At 37.5% G+C, this 17,028-nt stretch overlaps 1 protein-coding gene across 3 annotated transcripts in view; it reads right to left on the bottom strand.

Annotated features, from left to right (window-relative positions):
* Positions 1 to 17,028, bottom strand: part of DTNBP1 (dystrobrevin binding protein 1) — a 68,721-nt gene that overhangs the window by 40,908 nt on the left and 10,785 nt on the right. For all 3 annotated transcript variants that reach the window (XM_010284975.1, XM_010284976.1, XM_010284977.1), the window contains one exon: positions 11,434 to 11,566. In XM_010284975.1, coding sequence (XP_010283277.1) covers positions 11,434 to 11,566 — 133 coding nt within the window. The remainder of the gene's footprint in view (positions 1 to 11,433; positions 11,567 to 17,028) is intronic.

Below are 17,028 nucleotides of genomic sequence, written 5' to 3'. Positions count from 1 at the left end.
TCCCAAGCTAGTTTCTCCCATTTTTACCAGAGAAAAAAGCTACTTCACAACACCTATGATTTACAGGTTCATACTCTTAATAAATTTTTCCTACCTTGCATACTCTAAATAAAATTACAAAATTCTTAAACACTCTCACAAGTCGCACTCATTTTTTAATACCGGCATACTACTTGAAAAAACAACAATCACAGGAAATGCTTGTTTTCCACAGACCAAAACAAAACTATACTGAGGAAACATCTTGTGAAAGTAAGAGGAAAAAAACTACACTACTTGCACCTAAAATCAGAAAGTCTTATGCCACTTGTCTCCAAAAGGGAAGACAAAACAACTACTGTCACTGTGTTCGAACAGATTAGCAAACAAGATGGTAATACAGCAACCAACTGACAGTTATAGTCATTGTTTTTGTCTAAAACCCCAGAATTTTCCCTTTCAAAATCCATCAGTATTTTTAGGGTTGATGCATTAAGATGCTGTCACTATATCCACATATATAACTGTCATTCATTAAGAAAGCTGGAAATGAATATCTGACAAAACTTTTTTTTAGAACACATACCTCTGAAAAATTTAAAATATCTATGACTGACATACAGTAAACATACAGATTTGGAACCTAAGCATCTGCATTTCCTCATGTCCCCATACCACTTCAGACCCAAAGACTGATGGTTCTTTATATTTTAGACAACATACATAAATCAAACGTTCTTGCGGCTTCCCACAATATTCTTAATAAAACATACATTTAGAAATATATACTAAAAAACATGCTCATTGAAAATATGCTCTGCATCAGCAACATGGAGGGTTTTTTTTAATTTCATAAAGTAATCCAAATTAAAAACTTTAAGTTTTAAAATTTTAATCCTAAATCTTGCTCATCAGCAGCTTTGGTAAGAACCAGACACTAAACTTAAAATGGAAAGGAGACTATGACTTTTAAAGACACTGAAAAAACAGATGGTCTAAGATTATATCAGTACATTTTCTAGATATGTAACTGCAAAGTTCTAGACAGATGTACAGAAAAAAGATTTATTACAAAGTATTACATTTCTCCTCCCCTTTTATAAGTAAATAAATATTTTGCATAAGCTGTCAGGAAGAAGATACCTCCTATATCTTCTCTATGAATCTAGAGACAAAAAAAAAAAATCATCTGCAGAAGTAAATACAGTGAACTTAAATTAAGAAGGAAACTATGCATTTGGAACACTGACATTCTAGAAAAAAAAATCCAGTTAGCTTGAGTAATTAAAAATAAAAAAGATGAAACTGCAAATAGTTTTGGAAAACGGTTGTCTTCAAAATAAGGTTAAAAGGCAAGCAGGAGGAAAAACTTGCATCAGAAGTAGGCCTGAATGAGTAGCTTATTATTTTAGATTTTGCCATATTAAATTACCAGCTTTGATGCTATATCACATTTTTGTATTTGTTTTACTTTAAATTGTTCATTCTTTGAGATAATTTTTCACATTAGGTTTATACAAAAGCTACAGCAGCAGAGCTCAGCCTTTGATGGACAGCTTACTAACAACGTCATGCTAGAAGACAAAACTGTAGTACAATGAATCATCTCAGCAGAAGAGTTCTGTCAGCTGCTTCAGCTCAAACGTGTATTACCCTATACATGTTTTCTGCACAAAAAGGCTAGCCTTCCCCTCTGCCCCGTTTGTCTAACTAGTTTAAGGCAACGGAAAGCTTTCCACAGAGAAATGCCCCTGGATTTTACAGAGGTTTTTGCCCACAAAAAAATCATGCACTTCACAGATGGATGAGAGAATCCTTTCCATTATTATGAGAAAGAAAACACACACCTGCCTTGCCCGTAGCCTCACTACACATGAAGGTTCTTGAAGCCCAGCATGGGCTGCCCAGCATCTACTCAGGATTAAAGGAACTCCCAGGCTGAGTCTGACCACTAACAAATACAGCCTAATACTTGGCATCATACTATATGCTCTTTTGCTTTAGCTAGTAAATGTTGTTAGTGCCAACCAATCTGGCTAGTTACACAAATAAGAACATTCTTTACTTTTTTTACAGTTAACAGTAAGCTTTCAGAAGAAAGGACATAATTAACAGTTGTATTATAATACAATATAAATACTTCCTTTCAGTGAAAGATGAAGCTTAGTACCACTGAGCAAGACAAAAAGGCTAAAATAACAGCCTAAAGACTAAAATAATCAGACTATAAAGGCATGGAGGCACTTTAAAAGTAATCTTGTTCTGTGTGAGGTGTGACTTATGAAGCCCAGCTACTTTCCCGAGAGGCAAGAGGCTGTACAGGCTCAATCTACACTGGAGTTATGCCCACGAAAACTGTCTGGCCACACATATAGGCAATAATTTTCATATCTTCCTTTCCAGTTGCTTGTTTTCATAAAATAGCTGGGGGGCTTAATTGCTCTGTGAAATTCTATACCCCTCAAATTCAGTTGAAAATGACCAACAAGATAGCAGCAAGTAAAGGGCAACAATTGTCAGCAAACCCCAACTGCATAAGCCTGGTTGCCTACTTCTTCAAGATAATACTTAAGTCAGGACAAAGATGATATTCAGGAATATTTTAATGTCAGCATAAGAGACACACTAATCATTCTTGGCTACTTCTGAGTATGATGGACATAGGTAAATCTGACTTTAACCCCCACTATGCACCATGCCTAAAAAGGTGCTGATAATGTCTCATGGTTTCAAATAACCTGAAGAAATTAAATCAAAGCACTGTTAATACAAGAGATGCCACCGAGAACTTCTCTGAAACATCTCACCAAAAAAGCCCTGAGACACAGGTATAGAGGAAAAGGATATATATAGACATTGACAAAAATGCAATACTCCATTTTAGTCTGACATATACCTTTTACACAATTTTTTATTTGCAAGAAGTACAATGAATTCTGAAGTGAATTAAAACTGTAATGCCTTGAAGCTCTGTTGAGACAGGATGTGTCTTTTGAATTATCATTTTTAACTTACCTGGAATGTTCTGATGATCATGTTGTCAGTGGTCTCAACTTACTCATTAACAGAAAAGTTGGGCTGAAGCTTGTGTTTTTGATGAGAACATGTAATTTTAGAGACAACAGGTGAAACAAACTGTGTACAATATATATTAGTCCCACAGAGACATGATCAGAACTTACACAAATAGTTAAAAGGCAAATACAAATTCCCAATCACCTTCCCATGCCCCTCAGGCTTTTCATCGCATCGTTGGATTAACCCTGCTTTAGTCACTGGGCAGAAGAGATGGACATTAGGAATAAGATTACATTGGTTATCACTGATAAACAAAAATAAATCCAGAAAGAGAAATATGGGAGGAGGAGTCGTCAAAACGATCCTGCTTTAATTTACTGAAATCAATGGGAATTTAGTTTGTTCAACAGAAGTAAGACAAAGCTCTCAGGTCCTACTGTATCTTGCAAAGGGCTGTAACACTAAGATCAATTTTCTAAATGTAAAAAAACACCAGGGAATTCAGTTAAACACCTAGAGACCACAGAAACACCACATTCTTTACAATGATGCCAGTAGCCAGAATTGAGAGTTCCATATTTTACTTTCAAGAAAAGAGTAGGCAGATAAGAAAGTAATAAAGTCATAAATGAATGTCAGGAACAATTTTATAACACTAGCTCTGAAAATTAACAGCCAATAAATTCAAACTACCAGACTCATGCATAAACAAAAGACAATCTCAAGACAGCATATGACTGGTAAAAACTGAGGACTAAATTTGAAAGATTTTACAATGAAATGTGTTTATAAATGTTGAGTTGTAAATACTATTTAAAAACTGTCGTGGTTTAACCCCAGCCAGAATCTTAACTCTATCCCAGCAGAAAATACAGACAAACCCAAAAGTTAACATTTAAAGAAAGTATACCTGCTTATGTGCAATTTAATTTAAAAAATATTTCTGGCACCTAACAAGATCCAAAAAACCCCTGAGAAATACTGCATTTCACCGGTTATATCTGGTACAGTTAAATTTTAAAATAAGATTAAAAAAAAATTCCTTCCACAGCCTGATTCAAGCTTTAGTAAGCTAAAAAGCCATCAGAGGGATTTTCCTCTGGATTTCATCAGAACTAAAAGCCAAAAACCTGAGAATTCAAAATTTATATCGCTTGCATGGTGCACAGAAATAATTCAAATACTTTGTGTACTTTGGTTTAGCACTTATGACAATGACACAAAAATGTTTTCCCTCCCCCAGATTCCCTGAGCACCCTTTTCAGATCACTTTAGCCAACTACTACTCTGAAATACCTTTGAGACTGAGTAATGAAAAGCCTTTAAGTAAAGAAAAATCAATAAAAACTAAAACTACTACTAAAATGATGTTGGAATTAAGCAGCAGGCAAGGTTTTCTATTTATCTAAAGAAACACTGAAGACAGGTCAGGATTCTTCACATCAAATGCAAAATTTTACCCAGTAAAAGAGAAGAGCAAAGAAATAAGGAATGTAAATAATGTTGCAATGGAGATTTTTTTTAGCTTCCATACTCAATTGCAGCATTTCTCTTTGGATGTTTCAAAAAAAGAAACAAATATTTATCTTGATGAAGAACATTGGGGGTCACTTTTCAGGTGCTATCATTCAAAAGAAGAGTAAAAATGAAGGAGGTGGCATGAAAAACAGAAGAAAATCGTAGAAGAGAAATCATTAAAAGCAACCAAGTGTTTTGTCTTCTGCTAAAAGACTGATACAGGCCGTTTAGCATTGGAACCATTCCAAACTGGAATCTGAAACGCAGAACAAAGTCTTAGCTCCTTCTAAAAACTTATGGCTTCAGATGTAAGATTTTGTACAGGACCCAGGTTTTATGGTTTTACTTTCATCCTATTGCTATCCCCAAAAAGGTGACAGTTTTTAAATTTAAGGTTTTTTGAACTTTATCTTATTAAGCAATGTCATTGCATCACTAAAAGATACACCTATCACCACAGTTTGCTTATTTTTATCATACAACAAAAAGTTTAGGAATCAAAGTTTTAAGCTGAAATTTGAAAGAAGACATTTAAGAGAAGCTATAAACAACTAGAAGCTACGAAGAAATTTAAGAGAAGGTCCAAACAACTCTACCAAAGTCCACCTCCACCATCAACTCCACCATCATTAGTCTTTCCTAGAAACAAAAAGGGTTCCTGCAAACCTGTTTTTGGTAAACAGTCATGCAACAAAATCCAGACCTTCTTTTACCTTGGCCATCAATTCCCCCATAAGCATTAAAAGAAAAAAATTACATTATTCAAAAATTGGCCAAACTTTATTCACTAAGTGATGTATACTACACCTACAAATCCACAAAAACAGAATAGTAAAAAAAAGCCTATAACCCTATATGCACTCTTGACCTAAAACGCTGAATGTGGTTCCACGCAGCATGAATGCAATTGTGGCAGACGGAAGTTACAACTTGTACCATTTCAGGCATCCTCAACAGATTCCTTTGACACAGGAATGTAAAATCTCCCTCTCAGAGGTGGTGTCAATAAATGCACTTAACACATTTTTTTGAACAATTTTTTAAAAAATTGGTTTTGGATATAAGTGAAAAGAAATTATTAAAGATCTCAGGAACATAATTCATAGTGAGAAAGACAGAATTTATCAGGAGGTACAGTACCTTTTTCAAAAGCAGAGAATGGATTTTAGTGTGGTAATGAAAAATGCCTAAGCCCTGTTCTCCAGCCACTAGCCACAATGAATGAATTAACTTTGATAAATAATGCAGTTTTGAGGTGAGGGAGAGTACAAAACAATGATTAAGGCAGTCTTAAGCCATCTGTTTCTATTATTGGTACAGTAAATCTGGACAAAGAATGCCTGGTACTAACAGATTGACAGGATTTGCAGATTATGGCCAGTAACCAGCACTATATAAAGACAGAGGAAAATTATGCAGGATTGACATAATGTTTAACATGTTCTGGAAAACATTAGTAAAGGTGCTGTAAGATGCAGAGGATCCAACACAAACATTGAGTCTTTAATCACAGGTTACAAAAGCCAACAAAGAAAAATATCTTTTATATGCCTATTCGAAAGAAGATGAAACTATAAGGAGAAGATATGCAACAAATCTCTTTATAACAATGTCACTGCCTCTCTGCATCAAGCAAAGACCACCAAAAAAGAAGGGCAAAATTAAATCAACTTCAAAGTGACAGAAATTATACCACACATTCATACTTGGCAAATAATATAAAAAACTGCCAAAAACCCTACAGTCTTTTGATCTGCTTTGTATTCAGTCTTGCCCAATGTTTTCAAATACTTTGAGCACTGACGGGAGTGAAATTCCCTAATAACAGAGCAGCATGCTCCTTTGGGTTTGATGCATGCAGCATACTGTACTGCAAGTGTTCTCGCAAACAAAAGGAAGTTCAGAACCCTAAAATTACACAAAAGGAAGCACAATTATCAAGGGAACTTTTCCAAAACTTGTGCAAGCCCAGTTTTTCACGATCAATGGAAATTCACATTCCATATGTCCGTCCAAAGAAGTGCAGTAACTGATGGACATAAAACTAATTCCAGTCAGTTATCACCGTGAAAACACTTGCTACTGATGCTGTATGCAAACTCATGAACAGCAGGATGGAAAAGATCTCTGCAATATGAACTCTGCTTCGAGCACAGAAACTTATAGTCATACAATTAATGCCTAATGAAAACTCCAGGCCAGTCATCCACTGCATGTCTACCATGAAAGCTGTCCTGAAGATAATAAAAGTTCTGCTTCCACCCTTGCAAAATCATTATTTATGTATCCAGGTACATGGAGGTATAGTAGCTGAAACTCTATACCACCAGAAGACTGATCAAGAAGAATATGGCATGAAACTTTACTTTGATGAAAATTTTGATAGGAGCCATGAAACATGTACCTACAGTCTCAGAAATAATTCACAGTACATTTAGTGTTGGAAGAAAAAAAAAAAAATACTTGTTTGAAACATTTACAACAATGATACATTTTTTACATATAAAAAGTTAATTCGATAAATTACATGTAAAGCTTAAAAGGGCTATGAAGGTACAATTTAAATTTACCACTGCCAGATGGGAGGGAATCATCACTGAAGATGATGTACTATACAGAGTACTGTTCTAGCTTATCACACAGGGAACCTGTGGGATCTAAACAAGATCTACAGACAGAGAAGTCTTCTTTTTAGGCAACACAATTTTGTATGGCAGTATAATACCCATTTCATCTTCTCTCTTTTGACCTTAGTAAAAAAAAATAATTAATTTAGGTTAAACAAGATCACAAATAAATGGCAGCTTTTTACAGCAATACTGCAGGAAGTAAAGATAGTATTTGAAAGCAAAACATAGCAAAAAAATAATACTAAATATTTTTGCATGTTAGTGAGTAAATAACAACTAATTGGCCCAAGTAAGAAGGCACTTTTTCAAAAAGCAGACTAGTTTGAATTGTCTAAGGAAGTTTTTTGTATTTACTTTTTGAATGTTTATGTTGGTCAGGCCTAACATAAGCCACTGTATCTAACTGCAACAATCCTTACTGTCCCTTATGTTCTGAAAGCAATTGGAAAGAGGGATAAAACTAATGGAAGACTATACAGAAGAAACAAACCTAACGGTGGTAACTGATTAAGACATTTTCTCACATATACATCTCCAATTTAATCAATTACCGTAAATTTTATACCCTTCTGAATGCAAAAGTGAATCAAACATTCTCCTCCTCCAGAAGCATCAAACCACCATCATGGCAATGCATCTAACGAGAATTATGACAATCTGTCCAACTCCTCATCTACTGCATTAATTACCAAAGCAGTAGGTTACACATTATTTGACAACAAATAAACCTCTAAAATATAAAAATTAGGAATAAATATACATTTTAAGAACATATTTTCTCTTCAGGTAAAGCACTTTAAATCTCACCAGAAAAGAAAAAAATTAGTTCCACTACGGTTTGCAAAATTACTAAACATTCATCTGTTGAAGTATATCCTAGCATCAGGGTATACTTCAGACTCAGGATTTAGATTTCTTCATTCATTTTCCTTCTATATCTGTTCTCAAAGCAGACAAGTACTGAAATCAGAAAGTATTCTTAAACAAGACATCCTAAAAAAATTGAAATTCAGACAACTATGTTTAAAGTCAAATGACACACAGTAAAATGTATTCACTTATTTCCAGTGACAAGGACTCTTTGCTATCCCCAATGTATTCCTACAAAATGTTGCAGTTGGGCAGCCCCTTTTAATTGATAAAATAACCAGGAGTTTCCGTTGTTCAAAAAACGGTGATCCATCTGCAATGGATACAAATGGTACTAAGAGCTTCTCATAGGAAGTACAGCTTCAGGACAGAACTATTTTATCTTATGCCATAAGCCTGCAATTTGGTGTACATAAGAATTGGCAGAAAAGTGAGCTTCTGACAGTGCTTCCCAAAGGACATTGTGCACTGCCTTGGGAATGCAAGAACTGGAGGGATACAAAGAGTCTTCTGCAATCAGAAACAGTACATCCTCAGCAGGAGAATGAAGGGAAGGAATGAAGAATTGCGCTTGATTGAGAAAAGGCCAGGAAACAAAATAGCACGGTTTAATGCTAACATACATGCAAACAATTGCAGCAAGACTAACTGGAGAAAACAAGTGTGGAATCTAGACTTCACAGAACAATACTGGTATCATGAGCAATGGATTTTAAAAAAAAAAAAAAAGAGAGAATATTAAAAACCCAGAGATAAGCACACAGAAAAACAATCAATCCTCCCAAACACCAGACTTTAAAATATATTGTGGAAAACACCTTGGAATCTATTTTTAAACTAGTACTCACCACAATGACAAAAGGGAAAAAACTGATCTGTTTGAACTGAAATAAAGTTGCTCTATTTAATAGGAAGACCTATTTCTGAAAATCAGTTCCCATAGTTACCATAAGCTGCGTTTCAAAGATTTAATGTTGACCTAAAGCATGGTCTTCTAAATCTTTCATATAGGAAGATTTTTCAAAAGGCTTGAAATACATCAGCTTCTAGCCTAAGCTCTACAGTGACTTTACAATAAAATTACTTTTTGTTCCATGCTTAAAATAACCAGTTTCTAGAGTTTGCGCTCATTTCAGTTTTCATCCCTATATTGTCAAAACACAGGAAATAATTTTTTTTTTTTTTAAGACAAAACCACTCACTCCCTGAAAATAATCCTTGTGTTAAAGACAGTGCATAGACTCCTGAAGTGCCACTCAATTCTTTCAGTAGCTGGTATCACAGTAAAAACCCCAAACACTAAAGACAGAATATGAGTTTCGAAAATACATAACAAATCACACTCACATTAAGTTAACTGGCTGTTCCTTCTTCAAGCATCTACATTGGCAAGTGCCCTTCCAGTAATGAGCTATCAGTTAATTTCTTACCTAAATAAATACAGTGGTAATGATCAACCAGAAATTACCTGCATTCTTCCTGTTTTGTCTAGATCTGACCAAATGTAATCAGCTTGTAATTACGTTAAGTAGTTTGCTTAGCATTCTATTTATAAAACTGATTAGATGCTGCTAAACAGAGCAGGCAACAGTTTAACACTTTATTTTGACGTTGAAAGCAGAGGCTAGGGGAGGGAGAGAGGGAGTGAGGATGGCAGAGAGAACAAACAAAATTCAGAAAACTTCAGAAAGATTACTATATTTTAGGGGGAACAAACGTATTGCTTTATACATATTTTAAATGTGTGTTATTTAAATAGCACATATTTAGAATTTTGACATTGACTATTAAATATTTAATTACTTAAATGGGTCCTGATTACTTGTTGACTCCTCCTGGAGACAGTGAAAATGGTGTTGCCCTGGCTTGGGAAAGACAAAACCCAGGTTACAGGCAAATGACAAGATGACTGCGGAGGCCCTGGCCTGAGGTTAACCTAACTGAACAGGATGTGAAAAACTAAAGGACATGACATGAGAAATTGCTAGATGTGACCGATAACATAGTAAGCTGCTGACAAAAGCTAAAGATAGCACCATGAAGGATGGTTGCATTTCACAGATGGTTAAAGGAGACATGGTTACGTGAGAGGCAGCCAAACATCACAGAAAATTCAAGGGAGACCTTTAAGGTATTGGGGACCTTCTGGGAAGCAGAACTTGCACCCAGCAGTACTTTGGTAACTGTATCTGTAACACAATCGAAGGCCAAGATTCCCTAGATAATAGTATCAGAAATACCAAATTTGAGTATAGCTGTAGCAAAACCAGGACCAACAGGGAAAAAGCAATCGGGGTGGATTGTTTACTTGCAAGGAAACAGGGAGTTTTAAAAAAAAAAAAAAAAAAAGGAGGTACAAGGATGGCAAAAGGAGGGTCAAGAAAGAATAAAACAGATAAGCTATGTAAGCTATGCACAATGTAACCAGTGTTGTCTGGCACAGCCCTGCCATTGATCAACACATCCTAAGTAGGACCGTAAACCAAACCAGTGGTTCTGCCCATAGCACGAGTCAATGCTTGCTTCCTCAATCAAGAGGAGTGGGGAGGGGTGCCAGGGTGCTTCCCTTGGCTAACAGGAGGACACCTGGTGGGACAGACCAAGTAACCTAGTTACCCCTGTCAGTGCTGGCTCCAGGTCTGTCAGCATCTGCATCTACCCACCACTCCCTAACAGAGGTCTGTCAGAGACTGCCTTTGACAAACTGCTTCAATTTAACTCATTTCCTCACTTATATAACGGACTTAATACTGCTTTTCTTATCTCCTTCAGTAAGGTTATTTTTGGCATTGTCATTAACAAAACCAAGAAAGTTAAGTTACTTAAGCTCTTAACATTTATCTCTTGCTACTTTATCTTTTAGGTAAACATGAATCTCAAGAGTTGTAGGTTTTGACTTTTCACACATACTACTACAAGTTGAACTTTGATTCCAAGTAGTAATGCCCTGTCTTTGCAAGTAAGAGAATGACAGGAGATTAATACCTATCATACAGAGTGAAAGATACTCATAGGATAGGATAGGACAGAAATTAAAAGATAGAGGAAAATACAGCTCCTAACTCTACAGGTACAATACATGGGGAAAATAAAGAAATTCAAAAAACAGGACAAGGGATTAAAAGAAATAACAATTTGTCAGTGCTTATTAACAATAGCCCTTTTGTTTGTGAGGAATAATAAGCATGACTTCATCTTAACAATGTAGGGATAATTTTCCAAACACACATGCTCTTTGTTCATCACCAAGACTTAGACCGACGTTCACTGAATCTATTACAAGTTCGCAACTTCCTGTCAAAGATTACTGTTTCTTTACAAGATGAAAATAAAAGGGATTATATTATATGTGGGGAAAATAATCACAAAAGGCTTATATTTTATGCTAATTTATATTTATAGCAATTGTTTTATTTACCTTTTTGTTTTCTTGTAGTTTTCCAGCTGTAATGTCTGCATACATTTGTATCTTTCCAACTCACACTGTTCACATAGGTCCTCAAGACACAACAGATGATTCTCCATTTCCTCAAAGTTTGCCTCTAGCTGGGCTATAAGAAATACTTATATGAGTATCAAACTGTATCAATAGATGGACAACTCACTTGAACAGAAACAGGAATTCATAAAGGTACTTGATTAATACAGTAATAATTACACATATGTAAAGGGATCAGATAAGGATAAACAAATCTCAGTCCGTATCACATAGTGAAGAGCGACAGCAAAGCCACATTAAGGGAGATCTATCTGAAGCTCCCTTTGCAGTAGGATGCTGAACCACTATATTTGCCCCAGCATCTTGGTCTCACAGGCTTCTGGTCTATACCTGGGGGAAAAACACCATCCAGAACGCATAAACTTAACTTTGCTCCTTGGGCAAACTGTCAGCTTACTCCTTCCTGTCTGGTACCAATCCGAGGAACAAAACTGTGCTGACCAAGACCAGTACTAACCTTCAATTATTCAAATAAAGCAAATGTAAAGCATACTGGGAGAATTTTAACTCTCACATGACCTTGTGACAATATAAAAGAACACAGACTTTGAAAGTTTACTCTGAAGACAGACCCTTTACTGATAGGCAAATATCCAGATTTATCTATTTTACGTATCTATTCACGTGAAAACATACAAAACCTCTTAATCTCCTCTTTAACAGTAAATGCTCGGAGTATCAACTTAAAAGTGATCACGCCTATAAAAAGCCCTGAGGAACCTGATCTTACCTTACAGCTCACCCTGCTTTGAGTAGAAATATGGACTAGAGAACTCCTGAGGTCCCTTCTGACCTGAATTATCTCATGTGAATCTTGTATAAAAGATCAAAGGGTGATTAATGCTCCATGTCCTTCCTCAGGATCCCAAAGTGGAAATTATTTTCCCAAACTCTAACCAGCTAGTCACTCTGGGATGGAGCTGTGTGAATAGAGGCCTACTATTCACACTTTTAGAAGCACAGAATAGTTTGAGTTGGAAGGGACCTTTAAAGGTCATCTAGTCCAACTCCCCTGCAATGAGCAGGGACATCTTCAACCAGACCAGGTTGCTCAGAGCCCCATCCAACCTGACCTTAAATGTTTCCAGGGATGGGGGATTCACAACCTCTCTGGGCAACCTGTGCCAGTGGTTCACCACCCTCACTGAGAAAAGTTTATTCCTTACATCTAGTCTCAATCTCCCCTCTTTCAGTTTAAAGCCATTACCCCTTGTCCTGTTGCAACAGTCCCTACTAAAATGTCTGTCCCCATCTTTCTTATGAGCTCCCTTTAAGTACTGGAAGGCAGCAATAAGGTCTCCCCAGAGTTTTCTCTTCTCCAGGATGAACCACCCCAACTCTCCCAGCCTGTCCTCACAGGAGAGGCATTCCACCCCTCTGATCATTTTTGTGGCCCTCCTCTGGACTCACTCCAACACACCCATGTCCTTCCTCTGCTGAGGGCTCCAGAGCTGGACGCAGGACTGCGGGTGGGGTCTCACCAGAGCAGAGTAGAGGGGCAGAATCACCTCCCTTGACCTGCTGGCCACGCTGCTTTGGATGCAGCCCAGGATACAGTTGGCCTTCTGGGCTGCAAGCGCACATTGCCAGCTCATGCCCAGCTTCTCATCCACCAGCATCCTCAAGTCCTTCTCAGCAGGGCTGCTCTCAATCCCTTCATCCCCCAGCCTGTATTGATAATGGGGATTATCTTATCATGATATAATATCATATTATGCCCTGACCCAGGTGCAGGACCCTGCACTTGGCCTTGTTGAACCTCATGATGTTCACACAGGCCCGTTCCTTGAGCTTGTCTAGGCCCCTCTGGATGGCATCCCATCCCTCAGGTGTGTCAACTGCACCATTCAGCTTGGTGTCATCTGGAAACTTGCTGAGGGTGTGCTCAATCTCACTATCTATGTCATTGATGAAGATATAAAATGATACTGGTACCAATAAGGACGCCTGAGGGACACCACTAGTCACTGATCTCCATCTGGACATTGCGCCATTGAACACTACCCTCTACATGTGACCATCCAACCAACTCCTCATCCACCCATCAAATCCATCTCTCCAATTTTTGCCAGGACTTCTGCTACACCAGAGCGAAGGTAAATTGCAGGAGGAAGGATAAATCACATTTTTACAAACAAAATAGCAACCAAGGAATAGAAAAGAGTTTTCAGTTCAGAGACAGATGCACTAATCTGTTGCAGTGTATGAACTTGATTGTTGATGCAAAGAACTACACAGATGATGAAATGAAATAGCAGAAAACCTAAAGCAACCCTGAGTTTAGGCAAATGGCTGAATTTCACTTTTGCTTGTAACAGACAGAAGCAATCTTCATAAAGCAAGACAATAACTATTAAGTTCAAGGTAGGAAAAAGTGATTGAAAATTAATGTGTTTTGGATGCTCAAAAGAAGGAAACGGCAAGCTGAATGCATCAGTTGAAATGTCAGTTCTGGTTTGGTCATTCTACTTGGAGCCTATCTTGCAGGATAGAAAATTTCAACTTTCTTAGCCATTACTCAATTAGAAATTGCTGTCCTAGTGGTCCCCCTAGAAAAGCAAAAGCTAAGACCTCATAAACAAACTTCCTAGTGTGCATATTGGTATGTTCAGCTCCAATTATTAAGATTTTTTTTCAGTCCCTAACAAGTAAGGTAGTGCTCCACAATAGTCAGAAAGGAAACATGAATCATATAATCAGCAAAGATTTCCTTAAAGTATTTATCAGTATACAGATCATTTGAGGTGGGGGCGGGGTGGGAATAAAGGTACTTGACCATTAATGTGGAAACAAGTCTGAGAGAAAAAAAAAAATGTTTTCAGTTCTACAGATTGTGATGTGGAACATGCATTGTTTACCACGTACTTAACTTCCTCTCACAAAATCCAGATGTATTCAAAGGGCAATATCATGACTACAGTTATGACTGGCTGTCTCTTTCTGCTTAAGTAATGGACTTTTCTGAGTGCATTAAAATCCAAATGTCTTTATTATGCTAACTTGCCTTTCAGAATGATTGCTGACTTATTAATTTGCAAAATTCACAAACACAGCAGGGCTTAAGATAATTTAGTAAGGTACCTATCAAACACTGTTTTTTCCACTTAAACTCACCACCTGCTTTGCTGTACTTGCCACTGAAATATTATTAAAAGACAACAACAAAGAATAGGAAAATAAAGAGGGTGAAGAAAAGTGAATTCTAGAGGGCATCTTATTCCTAGCACTAGCATTTGAGCAGCCTCTAGTGGGAATTGCAGAAAACACTCTGCTCCTGAAGAACAGGAATGAACACTTAAGATCTTTCCAGAAGACAGCAATCCTGCTTTACTGCGACACAGGTTTCAGGATTTTTCTTTCTGAAGTGAAAGAAAACTTAGTTGCTTTTCACAAAAAAAGACTAGCTCCATGGCAATACCACCAGCTATGGCTGTGAACTAAGGTCTCTCCTGCCCGAGTAAGAACGCATGCACTGTGCATCAAAAGAAAGTTCCAAAGCTACGTATTTAATCAAATTGAAACTTAAGCCATGCTTTGATCAGCTCTTATCTATATCCACAGGTAAATAAGGTAATACTTTTAAAAAGGTATTTAGAAAAAATATAAAATTAGAAATGCTTAATTTCCAGTGTATAGTTTATAGTTGCACCTAGAATGAATCTGCCCAGAAAGCCAGCTAATGTTCTGAAGAATACCTGCAAGACTACTACTTCTTCTCCAGCTCTTCAAGAAATCCCACAACCAAGTGGGCAGGCAACAACAATCATTTCACTCTGAAACAGCACTGCTATGCAGGAGAAAAATCACCCTTTCCTTTTAATCTTTTTAAGGAGGCTGGAAAAAATGCATTGTACTTTTACATTAAAAACTTTTCCGTATAGTAATATGCCACACTTGGTAGAAATAATATTTCTTATTAGATAGCTGAAAAAATAAGTTGTTCTTTAGGTCATGTCATTCTAATTATGTTAGTTTGGCCTGTATTTCTTACATTATCACAGGTATTAACAACACTATTACAACTTCTACTTCTTTAGTTTTGATTTTTTTGAAGTATGTTAATGTTTGATCAGATGACATTAGATTGAATTATCTTCCATCAGTGTACACTGTTTGTCTTAGTTTACCAGCTACTCTGGTATTAAAGTATTTATCTAGAACTCAACAACCACAGAAACCAATTTTGTATCTGAAAACGCTTTCTTTCTAAAGTTTATCTAATTTAAATTTACTGCATAATTTTTTTTAACTGAAACCTATGTTCCCTGTAGTTCTGCAATAATAGAAAAATTGTCAGAAAAGCTAAATCACAGCTGTATATCACAAAATATTAGTTTTCAGTTTTTCCTACAATAACTTTAAAAGTAGCTTTCCTGCACTGCCCCAGCCACCAAGAAGTATTAAACACATTTTTACAAAGTTCATTCATTTCCTGACTAAAAGGCAACATGGCAGAAAACAGAAAGGATGGAAACAATTACATGAAAGAAATTACTTCTAGGTCAGACAGGGTCACAGATTACTAAAAGCTTAAAATGACATATATATAGAGGAAGAGCTCAATTCAGCTGCAACACTTGGAAATAATTTTTTACACAATCACAGTTCTACTAGCGCTCAGTTTTGATTTGTTTTTAAACAAAAGATCTTAAATCCAGCTAGTATCATACCATTTACGTGAAGCTAAAGCAGCTTCTTCGCTGAAACTACGCAGCAAGTATACTAGAACATTTTTCTTTCTGTATTCAAGCCACAGATATTTCCAAGTTTACAAAATGAAACCGTATGCCTTTTATACATATATATCTCTACCTCTGTATGGGGTTTGCGTGGTCAGGTTTTGGTACTGGGGGGGCTGCAGGGGTGGCATGTGTGAGAAGCTGCTAGAAGCTTCCCCCATGTCTGATAGAGCCAATGCCAGCCAGCTCCAAGAGGGACCTGCCGCGGGCCAAGGGCAAGCCCATCAGCAACAGCGATAGTGCCTCCGAGGTGGAGATGTGCACAAGAGAAACTGCAGCCAGAGAGAGAAATGAGAAGATGTGAGAGAAACAACTCTGCAGACACCAAGGTCAGTGCAGAAGGAGGGGCAGGAGGTGCTCCAGGCACCAGAGCAGAGATTCCCCTGCAGTCCGTGGTGAAGACCATGGTGAAGCCGGCGAGCCCTCTGCAGCCCATGGAGCTCCACGGTGGAGCAGATATCCGCCTGCAGCCTGTGGAGGACTCCACACCAGAGCAGGTGGATGCCTGAAGGAGACTGTGACCCCTTGGGAAGCCTGTGCTGGAGCAGGCTCCTGGCAGGACCTGTCGACCCATGGAGAGAGGGACCCACGTTGGAGCTGGCAGGACTTGTGACCCTGTGGGAGACCCACGCTGGAGCCGTCTGTTCCTGAAGGACTGCACCCCGTGGAAGGGACCCAGGCTGGAGCAGTTCATGAAGAACTGCAGCCCATGGGAAGGACTCACGTTGGAGAAGCTTGGGAAGGAGCATCTCCCACGGGAGGGACCCCACACTGA

The sequence above is a fragment of the Phaethon lepturus genome, unplaced genomic scaffold (genome assembly GCF_000687285.1).
Source record: "Phaethon lepturus isolate BGI_N335 unplaced genomic scaffold, ASM68728v1 scaffold17664, whole genome shotgun sequence".
In the NCBI taxonomy this organism is placed as follows: domain Eukaryota; kingdom Metazoa; phylum Chordata; class Aves; order Phaethontiformes; family Phaethontidae; genus Phaethon; species Phaethon lepturus.
This window is presented reverse-complemented; position numbering and strand designations above follow the sequence as displayed.